General features: G+C 35.5%; 2 protein-coding genes across 11 annotated transcripts in view; one reads left to right on the top strand and one right to left on the bottom strand.

The window, feature by feature from the left end:
- Positions 1 to 2,917: 2,917 nt before the first annotated feature.
- Pasi1 (septate junction component pasiflora 1) lies at positions 2,918 to 5,960 on the bottom strand. The gene is made up of 6 exons (XM_083036259.1): positions 5,805 to 5,960; positions 5,150 to 5,244; positions 4,897 to 4,996; positions 4,338 to 4,525; positions 3,925 to 3,975; positions 2,918 to 3,852 (listed from the first exon to the last, which is right to left on the bottom strand). Exons 2-6 carry the CDS (start codon positions 5,234 to 5,236, stop codon positions 3,769 to 3,771), a joined length of 510 nt encoding a protein of 169 aa, XP_082892385.1. The 5' UTR covers positions 5,237 to 5,244; positions 5,805 to 5,960; the 3' UTR covers positions 2,918 to 3,768.
- A 4,926-nt stretch (positions 5,961 to 10,886) lies between these two features.
- LOC145935175 (rho guanine nucleotide exchange factor 17) overlaps positions 10,887 to 24,673 on the top strand; it is a 52,874-nt gene continuing 39,087 nt past the window's right edge. For 7 of the 10 annotated variants that reach the window (XM_083036349.1, XM_083036330.1, XM_083036339.1 and 4 more), the window contains exon 1: positions 24,152 to 24,331. In XM_083036349.1, coding sequence (XP_082892475.1) covers positions 24,167 to 24,331 — 165 coding nt within the window. In that variant the 5' untranslated portion in view covers positions 24,152 to 24,166. Of the gene's footprint in view, positions 12,296 to 15,412; positions 16,131 to 24,147; positions 24,332 to 24,673 lie in introns of those variants that run through there. The other 3 variants (XM_083036294.1, XM_083036369.1, XM_083036301.1) reach the window with 3 other exon arrangements.

Raw genomic sequence — 24,673 nt, 5'->3', positions numbered from 1 at the left:
CGGCACACTTGCGGGCGTAATTATTGTTAATTACGAAAGAAACGGAGATATATAATTGAACCGCATTGGACCTAAGTGTCTTCAAATATTGTACTTACCGCGAAAGTCTGCACGAGAGATTATAGTAATAAATCTACTTTATGGTAACGATTATTATGGTTATTACGATAATTTACAATGGTAACCATTATATTATAAGTAGTAATGAAATTACTGCAAAGAGATAAAAGTTTCGAAATTATGGCTAAAATTAAATTGAAGTTTATATTAAATGAGCAAAAATAATTACGATATTTAAAAAAATATTATTATTATTTTTAGAGAAAAGATAGCACGTATACTTTCTAGTGCTAATAATACAATAGAAATGATTAGCACATAATTACTTTATTTCTTCTTTAATAAAATTTATTATATATATATATTTTTTTTTCTGTGAATCTCAATTTGTATCGACAATAAGTCCATACTCTCGCCAGAATGCAATTTATCGCGGCGCATCCGCACAAGACGAAATATCTGCAAAAATCATCGGCTTCCCGAAGATTTACTGCGTGTCACGCAAAAAGGTCGTCAGCCAAATTGTTTCACATTGATTTTCAGGTCGGGCAGGCACCGGTACGGCACCGCGACCACTGCCCACACACACGCGATGTCTCCGCGAACGTATTGTGGTTTCCAAGGCGCTTATTTATGCACGGCCCGGCGTTTCCGCCCTTTCCGCTTGACGTTTAGGGCCGTTGACTCGTCTGACTTCGTCGTCGTCGTCGTCGTTCGATGAAGTCTTTGTCGTTGCACACTCGTGTTGATGCGCCGCCGTTATTTTCTTGATCTCCGCGAATTTTTATCGCCGACAAATCTCTCGGACATTTCAACCTTACGTCTTTACGATCGTATAAATATTATTAATTTCAGAAGAAACACAGAATTATGACGAATATAACGAATTTTATTCCATTTACATAAAAAATGTGTGCACAAATGTCTGTGAATACAAAAAGAAAATTGTACAAGAAAAATTTGAATATATATAGAAACAAAAAAAAATACGATGAAACAAGAAAGCGTATTATGGAATAGTGTAATCTTTCGGGCTGCGTGCTATGGACGGGCCTATACAGGAACATTCTTCTTCCGCACTATCAGTACAAGAAGAATGTCCCATTCATACTTTTACACGCCGTTTATGGACGCGTTACGCGTCGTATCAGTCTTATCAGCACTTCTAAGCCGTCTGCAATTTAATGCATGTGTATTCACGTGTAGGACTATCGGTAGAGGAAAGATCGTGCCCGCAGAAAATGCTACTTGCAGTGCAATAGCCGCGTGAACCTTGAGAATTCGATAGAACTTCCATAAAGCAAAGCAGAACAAGTAAAAAGTATTTCAGAGGCTCGAATATATTGAAATAAATATTTTCAATATATATAGCTCTTTTACATATTTCCACAATATATAATATAAATATATTCTTAATACATTACATACTTATTAATTAAAAGGATAAAATAATATGATTTTTCTTTCTATATACATTTATTTTGCCCAGCGTTCCCTCGCAAGAATAAACGAAACGGATCTATTCCATGTATTTGACTGTACATCCGAAGCGAGGACAAATGATAATGACTATCATCACGAAATACCACAGCTTCGCTATGTTTCAAACGTTGCCAGAGGCAACGATATAGACACGCGCGCCGTTAATTCGCGAACCCCAGCGCCGTTATTTCGCGAGAATTTGTCAAGTCCTCGCGCTCTCTCCGCAGCTCTCTCACGACAGGCGGCATCGCTAATTGGATGCAAGATACGAAGTTACGTTTCACTGGGACGAATCCATTAATATCGTCTTCGACAGATGGGCTCGCGCGCGCAAACCCGGTGGTCTCTCATGAGAGGGAGGATTTCTCGCGTCGTCATTAATCACTGAAACAGGAACAGTGAAGCCCGCGTCGTCTAGAAAGTGTCTGATTTCTCGCAAAGACATCGGTCCATCTCGTGTGGTCGAGAATTCGCGATTTTCTTTCCGCTGCTCGTATTGTTGATCCTGCGATGGATGATAACCGCAACGAGAATTATATATTTATAATATACTTGTGTATGTATGCGATTTCACTAACTTGCACGTTACTGCAAATGCGTGAAGATTCATAATTCATACGCAATATGCACGCATTGAAGTCTCCTCGCAGTCGCGCGACGCGCGTAAATGCGTTGCAGGTAAATCGCGCGACTACTGCATTCTAAATAATACACACATATAATTTTTATACGTTAATAACAAATACAATTAATTACCTCTCTCTCTCTTGCACACACATATTATTAATATATTTTATTCTTCTTCTTATCGTACTATTTTATATTTAATAATTTTTTACATATCTTTTATCGTAGTCTCTGCGTAATAATTTTTTGTATATAAAGTAATATTATTTTTACATACTATATACATGTTATAATTAATTTTCCTTTGATATAATGGCAAAAATATTTTAAAAATTACTATGCAATAATGTAAAAAGTATAGTACATATAAATAATCAATTATTATGAAATTGTAAATATTTTTTATTGTTATAAAATTTATTTCTTTTTAATCGTTACATAATTTATCATTTGTAGATAAATTCTTTCATTGATTCTCTTTGTTTGAATAAAATGAATCGTCATGCCATCTACTGTAGAACATGAACAATGGAATTATGTGTGTGTGTGTAAAACATGAAAATTATAAAAAATATTTTTATTAGTAACAAACTTAACAGTAAACATACATTTATAATTAAAAATTATCATTTAAATATTATTATATATATTGACCACTGAAACGATTGACAATTGAAACGATTTCTGAAAAAGAAAGAGAAAGAATAGGAAAATAATGTACGGAATTATATTATTTATAATGACAGAATTAAAATGAAAAATTTGTTTATTCTTGTGTTGTTTGTATAATATAAATAGATGTTTATTTATTTATCAAATAATGATTTTATATATTATTTGACTAATGTTATAGAAAAAATATTTTGTAGAAAAACAGTACAATCTCTATAAAATTGTCAGAACAATAGCGGCCATGTAAAGAGACCTAACATGAATTTATATTATAACGTAATGCTATATAATTATTTTGATTTGTCCGTGAAATGAGATTCTAAGCTTCCAAATAATTTGTAGCTTTGGCAATTTGGACAGATATTTCAAAAGGCTTCTCTCAGTCTTTTGTTACATTATAAAAACTTACTTCATCGACTATAACTAATTGTACATTATTAAAACTTAAACTAGATTAAAACTTAAGTATTAAAACTTAAGTAGAAAAGTGCTACCATATGATTAATGTTAATTGAACTTTTTATAAATGTAACAAATGTAATCGCGTTACGTTTAACGCAGCTTAAAATCGCTATTATTTTTAAAAGCATTATTGAAAAAAATATGTGTTAGTAAATGATATGTATATCATATCAACAGTACGTACGTTACGTAAATTGATAGATATAAGGAAGATTGTAAAGTTATATGAGAATTGTGATGAAAATTTTGTCTTTTAGACAATTATTGACAGAGAAATTTTTCAAGTATAAATATTAAAACGATTCGTAAACCCCATATTATCTTTAACAAATTCACACGTTCTTTTTATGTAGATTTTTCTGAGTAAATGTAAATTCTCATGTAAATGTAGTTTCTCTTTCACACACTTCTTTTTTGGTGACTATTAATATATACGTATTTCGCTTTCGTATATTGTACTTTCCTTTAAGGCCACAAAAGTTCTATGTTAGGAGACTGCAGCTTAGCGAATACTTTGTACATTGATAAAACAACCAGCCAACAATATATCTGAAAAAAAACATGAAAGATATGATTACCAGAAATAGCTTTGATGACGCGTACTAAATAAAGCACTCTTACGTTATAAGACATCCAAAGCCAATTGCACAACGTCGCGAATACAGAGTCCAACTGAAGCAAAAAACATACAGAGAAATGATATGATTGCGAATGTTTATCAGACAATAAAAAAATTAAAAAAGAAAGTTGAAAGCTCTGATATTGAATATCCATAAATATTAGGCGCGATATATATATGCAAATTTCACTTTTTATAGTCTATGCTTATTGTTTTATTTATTTTTTGATAGTTATTAATAATGATCCAAATATGCGACCGAAACGTACAACTTTATTCAAATAATTGAAAATCTCATAAGAAGAAAAATAATTTGCATTTTGTTTACCGCGCCCCTGACTCTTAATTAGCATGTTTTCTCTGTTTGTGAATAAAAGAATCATCGCCAGAATAAAAAATGATAAAAAAGACTCACATAAATATAGTAACCGCCTAAAAGCCACAATCCGAAGACTAACTGGAACAAGCAAATGATGAACCATGCAACAAGCCATGGCAATAACCATCCACGTACGCCTTCTTTTATGCCATAAATCATTAATAAGGCGCATATGATCAATAGAATCAGATAGAAGATCAGGAAGCCTCCGACAACTTGCATAGCTAAAAATTATAAATGATTTTTATTTTCTCCTTCTTTAAAAATATGACAATAAAAATATTATAAAGCATAGTGACATAAAAACGCAGATTTTCAAAATCAATTTTTTTGAAAACAAAGACTCGAACAAAATAAGAAATTATTTCACAACTTTGATTTATTTTTTACACGACAAGTCACTACGGTTATCGCTACACTTTGCATATATGCAAATAGCGATAACCGTCAGAAACGATGCAAATATACGCACAATATTTATAATATTTTCGTAAAAAAGAAAACAAATATTACGTATGGATATTTATCTTTATAAAATTGATTTCTCTTTTTATTCTTAGCGCTTATCATTATACGCGACTTGCGAGATACTTACAGCCTCTCACATCGGCCTCAAATAACGGATTGTATAACTGCGTGGAATCGCCACCAGCCAATTGATAGCATATTAATGTGATTAACACTATACTAATTGCCTGAAAGAAATCAACAAGAATTGATTATTTTATATTTGCACAGTAAATTCTACATTACAATATTATGATTACTTGAATTACTACATTACTTGAACATTATTACTGTCTTTAGTTTTACGAAACTCCTTAATTACAGTCAATTAAGGCACTTACCACTGTGTAAAACGCTATAGCTTTACTGCCAGTTTTAACGCTGTTCGACCAAATGCACGGTGACCAACAAGATTCCAAAGTCGGCATTGTTTACACTGGAATAAAAATTAAAATTTGAGAAAATACAAAGCGCGCGCCTTAATTACCGACAACGATGATTATTGAGCGGCTGTCGTAAACTTGGGCGTCGGCGTGAGTCAGAGTTACCAACGTAAATACGTATAGAGAGAATTCCGGTTAATTATAAAATTAAATGGTTTACAAAATTATATTAATCCGTGAAACCAATTCTACATCTAAACAGTTATATTAGCATTTATCTCCGATATTCCCGAGCATCAATTTCGAAGATGCATTAAGAATGCGCCAACAATTGACAGCGCTGGCAGCTCATGCTACATGAAGCGAGATGTTTAGTTCGAAGATGCAAAATGGATTTTGTGCTGCATAAATTGAGCGAATATTGTTCGACAAAATTAAAACACGTTCACATTTTATAAATAAGCACGTCACTCTTCACTCGACGTTTAGACTTGAGATTTCGATCACGCGTTCTCCAAATGCCATGACACACGATGCGATGGCACAGTTGATTCATGTGGCATGCCAACACCAAACAATTTATGAAAGTCGCTCTTCTGTCGATCATACTTACGATTTTTGTGGAAAAAAATAATTTTAATCGAATTTTTATCGCAAACGCGAACTGCCGCCACGGTCACCGAGATTCGAGTGTTCGAATCGTTTCGGAGTAACAGCAAAACTGGCAAAGAATGCCATGCACGCGTCGGTAGACACACGGTTAATGGCGTCGTTGGTCATCATTGATGATCCCCTCCACTTTGTGTTTGTGAGCAGGTCACAACGCCGACTTCTCTTTTTCGAAACCTGTAACTGCAGTTACCAATGCTCCAAGTTACACAGCTGGCTAAGAATTATACAATATATAATTAGAGTCATCTATGAGAAAAAAAATTGTTTTGAAGATTCTAATGTGTTTCTATTCTTCAAGTAATATTTTTGACATAATATCGAGATTTTATTAATATACATTTATATATTATTATATATTTAATTTTTCTCTTTTGGATGACAAAGATCTCTATATTCTATAATTAATCTTTTGTCTTAAAAAAATCTTATAAAGTGAAATTTATATACTTTAAGATACAAAACTCTCTTCTTTCCTTCAATATCAAAGTGGAAATCTGGCATATTTTCAGCATAAGAAATGGAAAACGTAAATCTTATATTTTTAGAATTTTGACAAAAAATTTCAATAGAAAAATTAATCTATTTTTTTTTAGCGCAACCCATTGAGTTTAATAAAATCATTGAGACAACAGTAAATTAAATTGATTCGCCAGCTGGTAACAGTGCGGCTGATGATTAGATAGAACCAGAGAACTAAATGTACAGTGTCTCTGCGGCGCCAAGTTTAAAATAAGAGTTATTCATATGCTTCATCGCATTCTTATAGATTTATTCTAAAACACGATTGTATTTACAATATATAGATATATATATATATTTACTGGTATTTTTAAAACATAGAAAATTTTATTTTAATTTAAGAGAAATTTAATATTTAAACCTTTAAGAAGATTTTGAAGCGACCACCTCATCTGTAGGAAAATTATTTATCTTTTATCAACGATAGTACATTTTTTTACTGAGATTAATATTAAAATTTATAAATTTATATACCTCCCACAAGCAGGAGCGACGAACTCAATATAACAGCGTTATCGCAATCAGTATCTGCAAAGCGATTTACTGTCTATTAATATCGCAGTGCAAGGTCAGCCTGGATAGAAATAGAAATGGTCACATTTATATCGCCTATTAAGCTGTGCGTTTGAAGAGTAGCACGATAGTTGCTTTGTAATTTGCATCGTATTTTCAAAAGAAGTTTGTAAAGCCTAGAGCAAGTGATAATTTGCGTGATTCTTACGCGATGTATTTATAACGAGATATACTTTTTTTCATAAGCAAAGGAATAAAATCATACAACGTATGTTGTCTATATTTTAAAATATTTTTATAAAAATAAAATAACGGCAAAAAATTAATTTTTGATATAATAGTCTTGAAATAAATCCGCTTTATTGCAGTCATGTATATTACTGAGGCTGTCAACGTCGGTGATTAATCCGCAGATAATGTAGCGCAATGGTTTCGGATTACCTGGCCACAGAGTGGCAAAAAAAGACAAGCCACCTGAGATCGACTAGGCTGGGATTTATCGGTGATAAGTCGGTGATAAAAATTCAACTCGGGTGATGCAGGAAGCGTCCGTATTTGCATATCAGGTCGGGGAGAGCACTTTATGCGCGTTTCGTGCTTTCACGTCGGGAGACGATGTAATTCAATCGGGGTAAATAAGTGAAAAGTGTGACGTGGAGAAAGAATGGTTGTTGAGGGGTCACGCGAAGATCAATAAAAGTTGTAGACGGACACGTTCGTGAGTTTCTTTTTGTAATCGACGTACACACGGCGATCAGAATGGTTTGTTGATTGGCCGTCATTGTCGGTCGGGTCATGAGGAATTTCACGGGCCTCTACGAAAAGATAAAATCCATTCACCCCGGGGAGGACAGTGTCTACATGCGTCTATAAATCCTCGCAGTCATCGGACGCAACAACTAACAGCGTAATGGATCCAGACATTCCACGGGATAGCGGTGCTCCAAGGCGCCGTAGATCATCGACAAGCAGGATTAACGTCATCGGGATTAGCAATATTATAAGATGCGAGGATATTTCCAGTTGGAAAATGATGCGAAACGGGCAACAAGAAACTGATCATATCGAATAGTCATAATGGCGAGATTGAACGACCGTTGAATACGATTAAGCGATTCTCGTAATGCAAATCTAGTTTACGTAATAATCGCTATATTTATCGCTTCAGACAAGAATAAAAGTCGCGAATAAATTTTCGCCATTTCCTCCGACGATCTGTCGACGATTCTCCCAACTAATCTAAAGAAATAAATGCAGTGTTATGGAAACCAGTGTTAGAGTGAATAAAGAGATTTATTCACATTAGCATTTGTCTACCATTCGACGCAATTATTTCAAAATTTTGATTAATCCCGCCATAATAGGCAGCGCCAAACGCAAGAACAAGAGATGCGTCCTGTAGTCTTCTGATGTCGGCTAGTCGAGAAGCTATAAATACAATAATCTGTATGTGTGTGTCCGTATGTGCACGTGTGTATATAGGCGCGCATAGATACACATCCCTCCGTTCTCCAGTCTTCCGTACCATTTTCTATGATCGCTCGCTGCCGTATCGGTTTCTTCCCGGCAGCGTTAAGCTTCTTAGCATCCGGTGGACCACTGTAAACTGCCTCTCGATTTAGGTGTCGGAGCACCACGCCAGCTGCACGACACTGTCAACGTTGCCGTCTCGTCGACGAGTATTTCAGAGGCATCAATGGTTGGAACGAAGACAAGCCATTGGCTGGCAACGCCGCGGAATCTTCGACCAATATACCCGTGGCACGTGGCTCTTCTCATACCTCGATCAAATTGAGCAGATCGGAGTAATCAGTAAGCCCGACAGAACCGTTCCGTCGCACCGCTTCTGCAGCAGAACGTGGACGGTGTCGAATGCACGCATGTATGTATCGTGTGCACGATTGCTTACTCGACTTGTTGTTTATTGAAGATCCAATTAAATTTCCTCGGACACAATGCTGCGTTTGATCGTAAACAATATAAACACGTCTGGCATAAACATAATCGAGGATGAGATATAAACATTAGAAGACGCTGATGCTATCTCGCTAAATTATAATTATGAAGAGGGAGGGGTTTAACGTTAAATGTTTACCGGATCATGGTGCATATAAATGCAATTACTGCAGGTGCAATTTAGTCGTTGCATCGTAATGAGAGCGTTCATAACAGACTTTAAAATGATTATCTTCGTGATAAGCTGTTATCGCGCCGTCCATGTTTCGGTTGTTTAATTTTGCAATCAGCTGCTTTCTCTTATAAACGGAAAATATTTTGGCGACGTACAGTATCTGACATAGGAATGTGTTATTTGTTTGATTACCGAACCGAATTTCGAGTAATACCTCCTATGTTTACAACTGCTCGAGTGAGCTTGACGTACTTGGTACTAGAGTCACTCAAGTTGAACGAAGTAAATAACAGCATCAGAAAGAAAGAGAGAGAGGGAGGACAGAAATGATTGAGATATGCTACGTTCGCGATAACTCCAATAATTCAACAACAAGCCAGTCTCAGATTTAATTTTGAGATTTAATCTTTATTAAACGTATAAAAAAATATAAATATGTTAATTTGCGTATGTTAATTTACATGTAAGATATATGGAGCTAAGAGAAAAAATTTCAATTTCCTTTAAAATATTTTTTTAACACGAATTCTCAGTTAACGCGAATTATCTGCGAGTAAAAACTCGACTCTTCGTGTGTTTGAACGACGACAGTACGACCCCGAAAAGATACGCAGTCTGAGTCGAACTGATAACAGGATAAGATTCGTAAGATTCTGCAAACTGCAACTTTGTTTTGCGAGGCTTAAATTAAGCATTAAATTTAATGTTTAGCATTTGTGAGATATTTTTATACCTTTCTACAAAGTAATAATAATATCAGGTCTCGACGATTAATAATATTACGAAGCTCTAATATTATAAGAAAACTATCTACTGAATATATGATTAAAATTATTTTTTGAATAAGTAATATATCTTTTTTATATAAACGATGTTTTGAAATTATATATGTCAGGAAAAATATATATTATATTAAAATGCCATTTGATATAGAAATTAGAAAGCGACTATATAATTATTTTTCTTTTAATGAATCAACGCTTATTATTAAAATGTAGATGTATTAGTAAATTAGTATATCACAAGACTGAAATATCGCGTGTTCTGGATACCGAATCATGTGCTCCAAGATCGCGTGAAAATCACTTTCGGAAGCTAATAGTGGCGGCAGTCAGTTACGTGACTAATATCTTAATATATATATAAACCGCGAAATATTTAGCCGGCGTAGCGAGAGCAGCCACGCGATGAGCTGTTTGAATCTAAGATTTCTCCCGCCCAAGCGAAATAAGAACCTTGATTAAGGAATCTATAGACGCACTGTCGTAAAGGATTTCTCAGTAGTACTATATATATTAAAAAAAATTTTTTTTAAATATTTTCACTATAAATATAGAGAATATTGAAAATAAAAATCTAAAGAAGGCCAAATTTTCATCTATGGAACGCGTAACATTTAAATTAAAATTGGGAAGAACTTTCTTAAAGCATAAATGAGACAAAGAGAAAGAGAGAACTGATGATACTTATATTAATTAAATTTGATACTCGCTCACGGTATGATGCAACTGATTAACAAAAGCTATTTGTGAACATTCCATATAAAATTCTTTTTTATAACAATATTGCCCTGTCAGCGTCGCGTGCATTGTCGGCAAGGAAAATCTCGGCCGACCGTAGAATCTCGCGCAGCCACCTTTCGCCGAGGGAGAGTTAGCGGAAAGGGGGCATAGGGGCCCCTCCGGTCAGATTAGGCCCCGTCGGACCCCTCTCGCCGTCGAAGCCGTTCCTTCGTGCCGGTCTGTGCTGTCGAGTTCGCCTTGCCTTGCCTTGCCTCGTGCATGCGCGCCATGGTCTCTCTCTGGCGTCTCGGGCCAGCATCTCGTCGTGGTGCCCAGCTGGATCTGGACAGTCTCTCGTTGGTCCCGTCGTCCGCGTTCACCAAGCGAAGCCGTGTCTCGGCGCGGATCGGTCTCGCGCGTCGTATCATCGTCTTCGTCGTCTTCTACTCTTCGTACTCTCTGATGTAACTCCCTTCTCCCTGCACCCGTGAAACCGAATCGCGGCCGCCTCGTATCGCCGCGATTACGCACACACATACACTCTCTCGCACGCCTGCGAGAGAGTCTCGCCGAGTGGTCCCAACGATCCCGTAGATCGCCCGCGAACGCCTGCGACGCGTCCTCGCGCGCTCGCCGGGGACCGATTTCGAGAGTGCAGCATCTTTTGTGAGCGACGATCTCGCCCTTCCTCTCAGGGATGAGGGACGTGGGAATTATCGGTAAAACCTGTGACCTGTGATCTCGCGGATACGAATCTCCGGATCGACGTCTACTTGACAGCTACTCGAAAGAGAATTTAATTAATTGGTTATTTTTTCGAAAATCTCGTGAGGTCGTCTGCGTGTGTGTGAAACTTTATTTTTGAGAAGTATATGAGATCGAGATGATCTGATCGTGAGATTCTAATAGAGAGAGAGAATAGAAAGAAAATTTCTTGGATCACCTACTTTCTGTTAGATGATCATTTCTTCGGATGGTCGCGAGAGAAGAGCGTAAGAACGGAGTAGTCCATTGACAGGATTGAGGTGAAGTGGGAAAGTGCAATCTGTGATTTGCATCGCGCGAAATCGTTCCTCGATATGATGACGGAGTAACGAAATTACTCCGATATATGGATTACAGTCATAACTTATATGCTGGGACCATCGTTTCTCTCCGACTCGCCAAACATGTACAATGTCGACGCGAATAAAACTTTCAATACAATCGTGAAGACCATTTTGCGAAGTTAACGTTCTCCATTAAGCCGATCGTAAAATACAAAATATCGCGGCGTTTATTGCGATTGCGTGCGCGTAATTCGCGGATTTTTGGCGGCGTCATCTGACAATAAGCCGGAAAGAGACCAAGATCCGAAGGATCGAGAGATCGGGAGGACGTGAGAGATATCTAGATTTGTAGAACGGCTGTGCGTCGAGCACTCTGATGTGTGCCACGGATATACCTTGTGCCAGTGCTCGCGTTTGAGTAAGATCGACTTCTCCGGATCTCTCTCTTTCGTAAATCGAGATCGCTGATTTTCTCATGCGATTGACGGGAACGACGCGCGGTACTAACGCGAGTACTAACGCGAGAGTGAGTGATGCGGTGTGAGTGCGGACGCACTTGACGGGAATTCGAGCGGGCTACGAGACCGCTCAGCTGGTGATAGCATCTCGCTGACAGATATTGGATCATGGATCTGCGCGTTGTCATTCAGCGACCGTACTTTCTCAGGTGGAATCGCGCGGTGGACATCGGTGAAAGTATCTTTGATCGTTTACAGAAGTAAGTTCGACTATTATTCCACAGCGATTATTATAGAATTTTGCGTTATTAAAGCTGGAATTTTTTTTTCGTGAGTGCATCAGATATATGAGAGATGACTCGACTACATTAAATGTAAGAGATAATATATTCTGATTTTATACATATCACAAGAGCTTAGATTCCAAGAATTTGGAAACGTGAGAAGTTTAAGAAATGGGATCTTTTTTGTATTTTATGATTTTAGATTTCTATGAATTCTGAGATCCCAACATCATACAATTAGAAATAGAATTGGAGGATCAATCAAGCAATTCGGAGATCTCATTAAATAATTAGACTCATATTTTATATTTAAATTTTCTTACACGTTTTCAGCGTTAAATATAATTAAATTTAATTATATATATTTATATAAAAAATATGACTTCTATATTAAATAATTTTTAGAATCAGATTACACTAATATCAAAATTACAACGAAGATATAAAGGTATATTAAGCTCCTCTTCAAGTTTTCTCTGAATTTTGGCATTTGTGTGAAGGCTGAAAATTCGAATTCTGATAAAAGAGCAGATGGTGAAAATTTAATACTGCAAAAAATTCGTAAAAGTACGCTTCTTCTCGCGCATATCGAGCGCATCGATGAATCCCTTGCACTTGCAGTTCAACGCGCGCTTTCTTGGCCCTGAAGTCGAGCGCGGCGACGTTCGCCAGTATGCGTCCTTGATTTTCTCTCGATTAGTATCCGCGCGCATGGATCGCCCGTTATTGAAGGAGGAAAAAGTGCCGGGCGTCGTTCCGGTTGGTCGTTTCGGTTCAACGGCCCTCGCTCTGAAACGGCCTGTATCAAACGGCGGCTGCACGCGTTCGTTCACGCGAGCACACAATACCGATTCTTTGCACGTTACGAGGTGCGCGGCTTCCGGGATTGCTTAGGATTACCGCTGAACTTTCACCGATCGGCAAAAAATCGCGATGTTTTCCGCTCGAACAACGCCGCGGGACGAGCGAACGTTATATTCATAAATGCCGACGTGATCTTCTCCATTGTGTTTATATCCTTAATCTGCGATTTTTTTTCTGCTCTCTCTTTCTCTCCCCGGAGCTAATATTCGATGTAAAAAATAATTCTTTGCCCCTATTACTAATTAATTTTTTATACTTACTAAATATCCTCATTCTCTCTCTATTCGATATTTCTCGATGATTTCTTCTCTTCAATTCTTTTTTTCGGAAATTTGTTTAAGAAGATTTCGTATAAAAGTTAAAAATTTATTTTGTATATCTCTTAATTTCTTCTAATTTTAGCAGACAGGTATGCAGATTATCATACAAGTTGATTTAAAAGAACGCTTTATACTCTGTGGAATTTCTAATGTTTGCCACTCTTATCGAATATTTGCTTTCTTTCCCCAAATTAATTATCGAAGTCTACGATGCTGTCAAGCGTGAAGTGCGAATCGTCTTTAAGGAATGGGATGGTAAACAAGAGGAAATTCCATCGCGCGGTTTACTGCTTCTCGCAGTTGATTATACAAATGGGGCACAAGTCTTATTTTTTTTTCATGAAGCTTATTGTATCCGTGGTGTTACGTAATACGTTAAGGAATTTTGCTCACAAACGTGACAATCTGGTTCACCACCTGATATCCACACCTGTATTAAAACAGCTGCGAAAGTGTGCAACTCAGATTTCCTTCATTGCAATTTTCTCGTCGCTCGAAAATGATAACGTGACAATCGTTTTTTTTTTTTTTTTTTCTTAATTCTTGTTACTTTATTACAATAATCATATGGAGCAAATTTTTAATATTAATATTAGTGATAAATGAGTTTAAAATTTATTTTGTATCTTCTAAACTGAAAGATTATTTAATATTTAACTAAGACTTTAGTAAGGCTCTCAATGTGAAATACGCATATTTAAATTTCAATTTTGAGCTAAAAGGAGCCAGATGCAGATGATAATGCGTCAGTTTCAAGCAAAATCTGTGTCCTGTACACAATTAATCAATTTAATCAATAAAAAATTAATTTTCCTTGAAACTAACGCATTATCATTTGCGACTGGCTCTTTGTAGCCCGTCAAAAAATAAATATATATTTTAATATTTAATTCTATGTAAAATATTGAATTCAATAATAAAACATAGAATTATAAATTAGTAGATATTGAGTTTTTCGTAGAAGATGTGTTAAAGTCAATAATTTTTTATTTATAAGCGATTGTGAAAATTTAAGAGAAGATTTTTACGAGGTAAACTTGATGTTCATTTCGCTTCAAGATAATACTTCAACAAAATTCTTCAACAAAAATATAAGCATATTAGTTATAAACATACAAATATATTTAAAATTGAATATTGAGAAGAAATACGGAAAGACGAATAAAATTTCCAATAAAAAATTTCTGCCAAAACAAGATACAAACTTGTCGACAAAAGCCTCGAAGTAACGGCAAGCCTGAGATATAGGTGCACCGTGCATAATTACTTATTGAAAGCTACGATTGCGTTGCTGCAAAACGAACAAAATAAATTCAGGGACGGAAGATCAGATTAGATTCTCACAGTAATCTCTACCACCTAAGAAATGCACGGCGGAACGATGTAACTGAAGAGTAAAGGTCCTCAGTTTCGCTCTCGCCGCAGCTGATTAACCCGCGTTTCTCTCTTTCTCTCTCTCTTTCTTTCCGTTTCTCTGAGATCTTATTGCCGATGAGGCTGTTAATTCCTGTTGCGGCGCGCCCCACGAATTCCAACAGTCGAAGAGAATCAATGGCATCCGGTGCGTTTCGTTCGCGGACACGAAGAGGGATGTTCCTGGTCGCGGCCACTGGTTCTCCAAAGGCACGACATATAAATATCATCAGTTCGTTCCGAGCCCTCTCCTCCCCTTTCTTCCTCTGCCCCGTCGTCTCCTCTTCTGCTTCTTCCCTCCTTGGCCCGCGGTGTCTATTTAGATAATCTTCCGCTTGGCGGGAGCGGCACTCGATGCGGTAAAGGAGCCTCTTCCTCGCGGTGGCTTTTACCAAGGTGGCATCGTGTTCCTCGTTCGTGGATCGACGATCTTCTTCTCTCTCGATACCTCTTTCACCTCCCGCTCCCTCTTTCACCTCCCGCTCCTTTCGCGATCGCTGTTAGTTCCCGGTGAAACTTTTTGGCATCCGCCACGCCCGTGCGCGAACGCAGATCTCGTGATCCGTGTGACGACCTTGGAGAGAATCCCGAGGAAAATCCCGAACCCGAAGAGTATCCCTCGCCAAGAGCGTTGAAGAGGACTCGAAAAGAAATCTCGAAGGGAGCCGAAGTTTCAATGAGAATCTCGAGGACGCTCTTAAGAGTTGTCAAGAGGAACTTTGAACAACATCTTCGGGAAAAACACGTAAAATATTTTGAGAAGTTCTTAGAAGAAATACTTCTGCATTATCCTGAAATAAAAATATCGACAACGAGAAAGTACTTGAAGACAAGCTGGAAAGCTTGAACGATATCATTTGTAGGAATAATTATGAAATACAATTATATACACATGATATATATTTTAGAGCAAAGCTAGCAGAAGAATCTATAGATGCTTAGAAGATTCTTCGCAAGAAGTTTTAATAGCAGATCGAATTAGACTCTCTTTCCTTCTTTCTTCTTCTTAAAGAACTGGAATTAAATACTGCTCGAGTCTTTCAGACTATGTGATAGACCGGAAGTCTTCGAAAAACGGATCAATACGGTGAACATTGAGGCATGTGGATGGATGAGAGATTAAATTTTTGAACGAACGAGAAGAGAGAGACGCTGTTGCTAGCGATGTTGGTGGCGTTGAAGATCGCTGATGTGGACGAATTTATTCTGGGAGGGTATGTACCTGGTGTGCCGACCGTTGACTGACTCACAAGTTGTTTGTTTGGCGTCACGCCGATAGGAATATTTGCATATCGAGATAAACGAAACAGTAGCTTCAGTTACTGTTCATAAACTATAATTTCTCTTTCTTTCTCTCGCTTTCTTTACGATTTTGCTCCAGGTTTACTTAAATTCATTCGATAGAGCAGCTCGTATTTCGAGAAATTTTTCACATCTTCTGCATTTCAGCTCAAATATTGTTCCATATTGAAACGAAATGGATTGATATTTATATTCATGACAATATCGATTTTTTTTTCATACATAAATTAATTTCTATGTAAATTTATGCCATCTCTCAATAGGTTGCATTATTTGCATTAATTGCATTAACAAAATTAATGCTAGATTCTTTAGTAACAAGCACGTTGCTAAAAATTAACCAAACATTCGGAATTCAATTGTAAAATGTTATCAGGATAACGTCTTGTGTGCACAATAAAAAACCATTGTTATCAACTTCGATGATGATAGTTTATTATATTAGCTAATTTGCCGAAGAGCAAAAGCTTGTTCCATGTTCTTTTTCATCATATTTACTTTTCTGCAAGTTTCCCTCATGGTTTAAATAGATCAATGCATTAGTTCGATACGCGTTTACATTAGATATTGTACAATTTCTACAAATATTATATAACGATATGTGGAAAAGAATTATTTTTAAAAAATACATTGGAAAATATTCATTTATTGAAGTATTCCATACGTGGAATAATGTTTTTGTAACGACTTTTTTCGAGCATTATTTTAATATAATTATCCTTAAGCAGAGAGATATTTTATCCGTGTACACGGAATGTCCCAACACGAGTCATCGAGCGGCGGCGAGTCAGATATAAATATCGCCACTTCAATTTTCTTAAGGTGAAACTCACTCAGCCGGGTTACTCACCGCGGCAAAAATATCGCATTATTTCTCGCACGGCTTTAATAAATGATTAATTAATGACACAATTCTGTCAAAAAAGTGGCAGTAAGTCAATTTTTCAATACAGCTACGATCACGCGCGTACTGCAGAAAGAGGATTACAGGAATAGAAACATATAGAAGTAAACATAAATTCTCTAACTAGAATTTTACGCGATGATTTATAATAAATGATTTGCAATGAGATTCTCGAGCGATATGTAAATGAGAGGATCAATTTGCGCACTTGTTTAGACTCTGATCGCGAATTTATTTATTGGTAAATGACAGACGGTCACGTTATGTGATTAGATCGGTTTAAATAGTCGAAAATATATTACAGCTTAATTATCAAGTTATTGTTTATCCTTTAATTTTTGTTTCATAATCCGGAGTATTTTTTTATCCCGTTTCGCTCAATCTTGCCTAGTATTGAGCGGAAAGTTTATCATTAAATTTATTATCGAGAATACTTAATATTTTTTAAATACATTTATATTTGTCACGTTTTATTTATGTTTATATTATTATAATATTTGTTTTGCTCGAAAAATATTTAATGATGTATCCTGCTCCGTTGTTTTATCCTGTGCATTAATATCAGAGAAGTTTTGCGCGAGCAGATGTTCGCGACAATTAAAAGTGATTGACGCGAATCTGTTCGGCGCGCGAATCGCAGATTAACCCAGGACAAAATTGACCGTGAAACAAGCAAGCGGTCGGGATGTTTCTATGTAAAAGGTTAATACGCGTCTTTCTATATTTAGAAGCGTTCCCCCGGGAAAAAAATTTTGAAACCTTCCCGGCGGCTGGCTTTCTTTGCGTTTTGTGGGATAAAGGAAGTATTACGTTTGGCGTACAAATAGTCTCGAGGCTATTAGCCTGCCACCGTCATGAAAGCTTTCTGATATTTTAATAGATATTAGTGTGGAAATCTATCTAGATAATAGCGCACACGCCATCTCATATAATAGAAACTGACGACACAAACAAGCAATTTATATAATAATAAAAATCGTAGGCTTATTCTACATATTACATTTATCTCACTTTGAAATATTTTAATTTCAATTTATGACATTTTATAATTCTCTCCCTTTCTCTTTAATGATAAAAAAATTTTTATGTATTAAATATTATTTGTAAAAGTATATCACAAATTAAAATTTTTTAATGAAATGTTACTTGATGTATATTTGCAAATTTTCTAGTTGTTATTTTGTAAAATAATTTACGCGTAATCTTCTTCTATAATTCTTTTACATGCGTTGTTAAAAATTTTGATAAACGTGTTTAAACTGTAATTTAATTTATTTAAAACAAAATACCTGTGCTTTAGAAAATAATTTTTATGTGGTTTTGAAATATTCGCAATTGAAACTTCTGTAGAAAGAGATTTATCATTTTCAACGGAAAGGAAGTCGTCGAATCTGCAGAAAGGAATTTAAGAGGTTGTCGCAGTCTATGTAGGCGTTTCGTCAAGAGTTCGAGGTTTTACACCTCACAAATCACGAGCCTGGAATAATTAAATTTGGAACGCGACACTGCGTCGTGGAATTTTAAGAGTTTCTTTTGAGAAATGCTACTACGAAACTTAAATTAGCAAAAGAACAGTTTCTTTTATTTAATATCGTACGTGTGAAAACTTGTACTTGAAATAATCTCTAAAAGATTTCGATAAAATATTATTACATATCAATATAAAATTTTTATATTGATATTTTTCCTTATATATTAAAGAAAATGCATTTTCTTTCTTCAAAGAAAATATTATCCTTACATCTAAAACGTTAATTTAATTATCTGAATATGTCAGCAACTAATTGCAGCCTTTATAAATATATTTAAATCTTTTAATTCAAATCTGTTTAATCTTGCAATTAATATGTATAAGCCAAAACTCATTGGCGTATCGATGTTTATAACTCTCATTTTTTAACATTTTGGCGACGTACAGTCGCGAGTCCGGTACGAAACCGTCAAAATACGCGGCAATGCACTTTTGACGCGGATGCTTATCGTTTTACAAATAAACCTCACGACATGCTGCGCCGTGCCGCGATGACAAAGCATTGCGAATGTTTATCGGTTATTTGCACTGGGACGAGTTGCCCTTTCTTGTGCAAATAACATCTCGTGAAATGGAATGCGGCTGCTTCTCCTTATGCGACGCTCTCCTTTTTCGGAATTGAACGTCAAGCCAGTAATGACTGAAAAATTTCGCATTATTCGCGCAAAATTGTGTTTAAGCCGACATATATTTTCTTTGTTATAAAAATAAATTCAAGCGTATGTGTTATTGCGAAAAAATAATTAGAATTACTGTGCAATATAAAAATATATTTTTAACATGATTTTTTCATGGAATAAAAAAAAAATTCAATATAGAAATAGTGAGAGTAGGGGGAATCATTGCAAACGAAAATAATAAGCTCCGTCTGATCGAATGTAAATCTCGTTGAGTCGCTCTTTTAACCGAGCGAATTGATTCAATTGAGAAACCGAATGGATCGCGACACGCACGTTTATAATAGAAGCGATCCAGCTGGAGTCTGTGAGAGAGCTGCGCTTTCGTTTCGGTTTTCTTACGTGCTCCGCGTGCCGGATAAAACGTGATCTTCCTTTTCTTCGCGATCTTGATCTTACGCCGGGGCAAGAACCCCTTCGATCAAATCGCAACGCGCGAAGATGCATTGCTCGCGCGTGTTGCTCGCGATTTTGTTTTTTCATCTTGATAATTCTTTGCTAGCTTCTCACTTTTGCATTTAAGCATCTCACATTGGATGAAAAAATATTCAATATATGTATTATAAAAATTAGTTATTTTAATATATATATAACTATCTCTATCACACAAACTCACAAAATATTATTTATTTCAGTATTATATTAAATGATGTGATATATACATACGGAAAAAATGTTACAAAATTATGAAGATTTTTAATTACGAAAAAATCTTAATTTTTAAAATAGCTTTAAAATAGCATATAAAAATTAACTGCGTACAATATAATGAATGATGCGATAAATCTGGAATATATTATTGTATATGACTCTGTTTTGGAAATTACAATATAGGATAAATATAGATCAATATAAATATCGCGAGATAAATATCGCGAGAGAGATAAATGTAACGATATTAACTTGGCCTTGGTGCAGTGTCAATTATTTGGTAGCATGTTGGTCGATTGAATGCCTTTTATCTCACTATGTAGAATTATCAGGCGAGTTACATTTGATCTTATCTGTTGATAATTGGCAATTGGGTTTTCCAATCAATTATAATGAATTCTTTTAATTCTTTAATTTTTAAATTATTAATAAAAATAAACTGAAAGAGAAACTTATTAGAAAGACTTCCTATTAAGAAACTCTTTCAGAGTTATCCTATATATTTTTTTATTTCATGCAAATTTTTAGAATTTTTTACACGATTGATAGAACACACTAATGTTAAAAATTAAATAGTTAATATAGTAAATAAAAAAAATAATTTTCAGCCAAGGCTTTATCAAGAAAGAAAAATAATTTTAAAGTTATTATTGAAGATAATTTTACTATTCTCTATGACTCAATGTCTTAGAGTCAATATTACTCTATATTTTTCTGCCGCGAAGTAGCAGGAATAATTTGATAAGTAAGAATAAAGATAAGTACATACAGAGGCGTTAAGAAAAATTTTTACTTACCAGTACATTGCTGGCAAGGCAAAAATTTTTATCGATTTTCGCGACCGATTTTCACAGACGAAAATACGTTTTCAGATTAGAAAAATTCAAACGGGATGGATAGACGCCAAACGGTATAACGTAGCTGATAAACACATTTTTCACGTCGACGTGAGGGAGAAACGATTTTTTTTCTCTTGTATTCCATTTTTTCGCGCCGCTAAGACGAAGACGGCGTTTTGGCGCGAGTTCAACGACTCGCGACATCGATCATCGATTACAGATAGAGTGATGCAATGAATATATGAGAGATTGATACCCGCTGACCTTACCTTATGGTAGCGCGATGCGTGTGAATAGTATGTAAAAGGCACGCTTTTAACGGACGAGATGACGTGCGGCTTTTCTGAAGGAATATAGTCATGTATGCTTCAAGCATCATTCACTCTGATGTCGATTAAACTTCTTAGATTCAATCTTCTTCCTTCTGACTATGTAATCTACTCGATTCTGATATACGAGATTTAATGAAAGATTACGATATGAAAATACTCGAAGATAAGACTTAAAATATACACAGAGATATTACATTTTTTAATAACTTTTATTTCTCTAAAATATATAGATAGGTATATAAAATTTGTAAAATTCTCAAATCATTTTCGAGACATGTTTAATTTATTTTGAACAGTCTTGCAGTTTAAAAAAATTTGCAATTGCATAGATTCAGAGAAAATTAATTTTGTGCCAGAAGTCCATTCGGGATGAAAAAAGTCGTTCCAAACGAGAAGAAAAAATGATTGAATACCATTGATACCTCGAGTAGTGGTACAATAATGCACGACGATAACTTCCGGTCCGACAAAGCGGTCCCGTTTGCTTTAACGGTAATAATAAATTTGGAACGGATGTTTTTTTTATGCAAGGCCACACACGCCAATTCCTGCGAATTTTCATCCATTATACCTGTCAGCCACGGCCACGCTTATCTACTTAAACGATGTCCATTAAATCGCGGAACTTTTTCAACTCCTCGGATATAAATCGCAATTAAATCTGTATTCTTACGTTTTTATTGCATGCACGATAAATTGCGTTGTTTATTTAGGTAGTTGTCAGTTAACCTTCTTAATATTGCGCGAAGGCAAAAACGAAGCATACCAAATTTGAAACGTCAGCTAAGTTGCATGTCTAGCGTTTCTTAAATTTTATAACATCGAATAAAAAACAATATGGCACAAATAAAAAATAAATATATATACAAAATAAAAGTTAACATCTATAATTTTTTCTCGACAAAATTGTGCCTTTGTTTCTAAAAAAAGAAAAACATTATATCAGAAATAAGATTTCTCTTGATATTTATTATATATCTTTGTTAGATAAATATTTTATTATTAGATATGGCAATCACCGTAAAACCTCACATTGTCCGCTATTCTTCATTAAGTTGTTATTTTATAATTAAAATGTGTAGGAGATACATGTAGGTGGTAGATGGAGATATGCGCAACATAATTGCAGTTTTGCTTCAATTACTTGTTTATTTATTTATGATCGATAAAGCTAGCAGATAAAACTCTGTGAAACTCATTGATTCGCGAAACGTTGCGACATTTGCACGTTATTAATTTATAACCGGATCAGCTGATCTGGTTCGGATTATCACGCACATCTTTCATTGACGCCAATGGAAAATGCGCAATTGGCTCAATAACATGGGGCTTTTGAAGTGTATAAAACGGCTTTAGAATAAAATGAAACATACGTATAATAAACTGTAAGAAAATATGAAATATAAATAGCCTTTGTATGCAAGCCACCAGATGCCTCTCTATGTATGTGTGTGTGTAATTTATATTTTCACCGTACATTTAACACTAAATATGGCTGCTTTTAAATTCTTTATTTTTGAGTTTGATTTAATTTTACAATATTATCAAAATATAATGAAAGAGAACTTTTTAATGTCTTTTTATTCTTCGTAAATTTCTATCGGTTATGTGATGCACATAATACTTTTAGTGTTAAAATAGGATGTTATGTATCATTAAATATATATCATTAAAATTGTTTATTACTGAAGCTCTTAATGGATTTTATAACTTTAAAAGAAGAAGATTAAAGAGAGATGCGCGATTTATATGCGACGATGAAAATGCGTGTGGGAGAAACTCATGAGTCGGATTAAATTCATATTTCATATATTTAATTCGAACCTGATTTAACGTGGAAAGAGTTACAGTACTGATCTGACAGCGACTTTGGATCATTTCTCTCAAATCCGCCTATTTGTCACGATTTTATAGATATCATCGCTACACGCTTTTACGATTCGATAACGACAATTTCGCCGAAACATGCAACATGATGTATTATTTAAATGAATGAACATCACAATTTGTCGCTTATTTTTAGCTCTAAAGATTTGAATAAAAATCTGTCAGATAAAAAAATCAGAAAAGTAAAAACCGAATTTTAAGTCTCGTTAATATAAACGAAATTATACTTTTCTTGCGATATCTATATGTTGACATTATTTAACAAACATAAGTAATAAGTAACATTTTATTCTATCTTATCATACTTTTACATTTTTTAAATAGAAAAATAGAAGAGCTATACAATTGAAATTTTCTAAATTTACTGCTGTTATATTTTAAAGTCGTATTAAAAATTGAGGCTTTAAAAAATTATTATTAATTATAAGCTTCTGCATAATTTTTTCATGTTATTTTATCCCGCAATTTATTTTAATTCACGTAGTCTCTCGAAATATCTTGTGCCGAAGTCGTAAAATTGTTTCGGTTCTCGCGAATTTTTTTTTAAGCCGATTTACAAATCTACAGAAATACGAGATACCCCCCTCGGATGTCGTTCTGCCTGTTCTCGGACCAGACGAAATCCAAGAAAGAATTTTGCGACGGTACATCGATCTTGCCGGCGCGCCGGCGACCTCGTTGCTTCCGTTTCGCGACTTTGAATGATTAGCGGCTCGCGAATTCCGGCAAATTTCATTCATCGGCGATGGCGCACTATAAATAAATAAGATCGTGGCCGACAGTTATCGGGGAATGCGCGAACGTTCGCAGTAATTCACGCAGCGAGCCGCATTTTGCGTACGTAAGTGCGTGATGCGTTCGTCGCATGAGCCACTCGCTCGTAACTCATAAAACTGGATCGTTAAATATCTCGTAGGATGAATCTAGCTCGTTAGTCCTCGCGCAAGGCACTCAAGGCTAATTCAGCACGATCTTTCTCGCAATGCAAGATTTATCCCGTTTTCCGCTTTATTTATTTATGCACTTTATTATGTCTTTCTTAGGTGTCGAGATTCTCGGTATTCGATTATTTTTTTAATAAGGTTGTCTTGCGACTTTTGAATTTCAGGGTGAGAGAAGGATGAAGAATGCCCCGCGCTGGTGGAGGAGACGGGGGTAGCGGACCCCAGAGGACGGGAGGGGGCGGCTTCGGAGGATGGCTGGGGGGCGCCGCGAGGGCTATGACAGGTGGAGGCGTCGGTGGTGGATATGTCATTTTGGGTGGTACCAGATACGGCCTGCGGATCTCTCAGGTATTGTGCAATTCATTAATACGCATTCATTAATACTCGTTCATTCATTTATTGATACAGTTATATCCTTGATAGGATTTTACTTAAAATATTTTATACAGAGTATAATGAAAGATGACAAAATCATTTTACAAGTTTTTGTCTCAACATGCAAAACTGCATTGTCAGAAATTATTGAGTTTGCACTCTCTTTAAAGTTATATAAAAGAAAATTCACATACATCTTTACTCTAGCTTGATTGTTTGACGACAGTTGTTTTAATCTAAGATTTATTTCGAATAAAATATTTTAAAGCGATTTTAAATAAAGAAAATCAGATAAAATATTTCTTATTTAAAAAT

This window comes from Prenolepis imparis, unplaced genomic scaffold (assembly GCF_030444845.1).
Source record: "Prenolepis imparis isolate NDT839.2.m4 unplaced genomic scaffold, iyPreImpa1.0 SCAF_1, whole genome shotgun sequence".
Taxonomy (NCBI): domain Eukaryota; kingdom Metazoa; phylum Arthropoda; class Insecta; order Hymenoptera; family Formicidae; genus Prenolepis; species Prenolepis imparis.
The sequence above is the reverse complement of the archived record's forward strand: the minus strand, read 5'-3'. Positions and strand labels throughout refer to the sequence as shown.

Bases quoted from the DNA above. Each gene is read 5' to 3' on its own strand.
- Pasi1 (XM_083036259.1), bottom strand. From the start codon at position 5,236: ATGCCGACTTTGGAATCTTGTTGGTCACCGTGCATTTGGTCGAACAGC. The intron at 4,997-5,149 runs GTAAGTGCCTTA...GATTTCTTTCAG, and splicing joins CTATAGCGTTTTACACAGTG to GCAATTAGTATAGTGTTAAT. The intron at 3,853-3,924 runs GTAAGAGTGCTT...GTTTTTTTTCAG, and splicing joins GGCTTTGGATGTCTTATAAC to ATATATTGTTGGCTGGTTGT.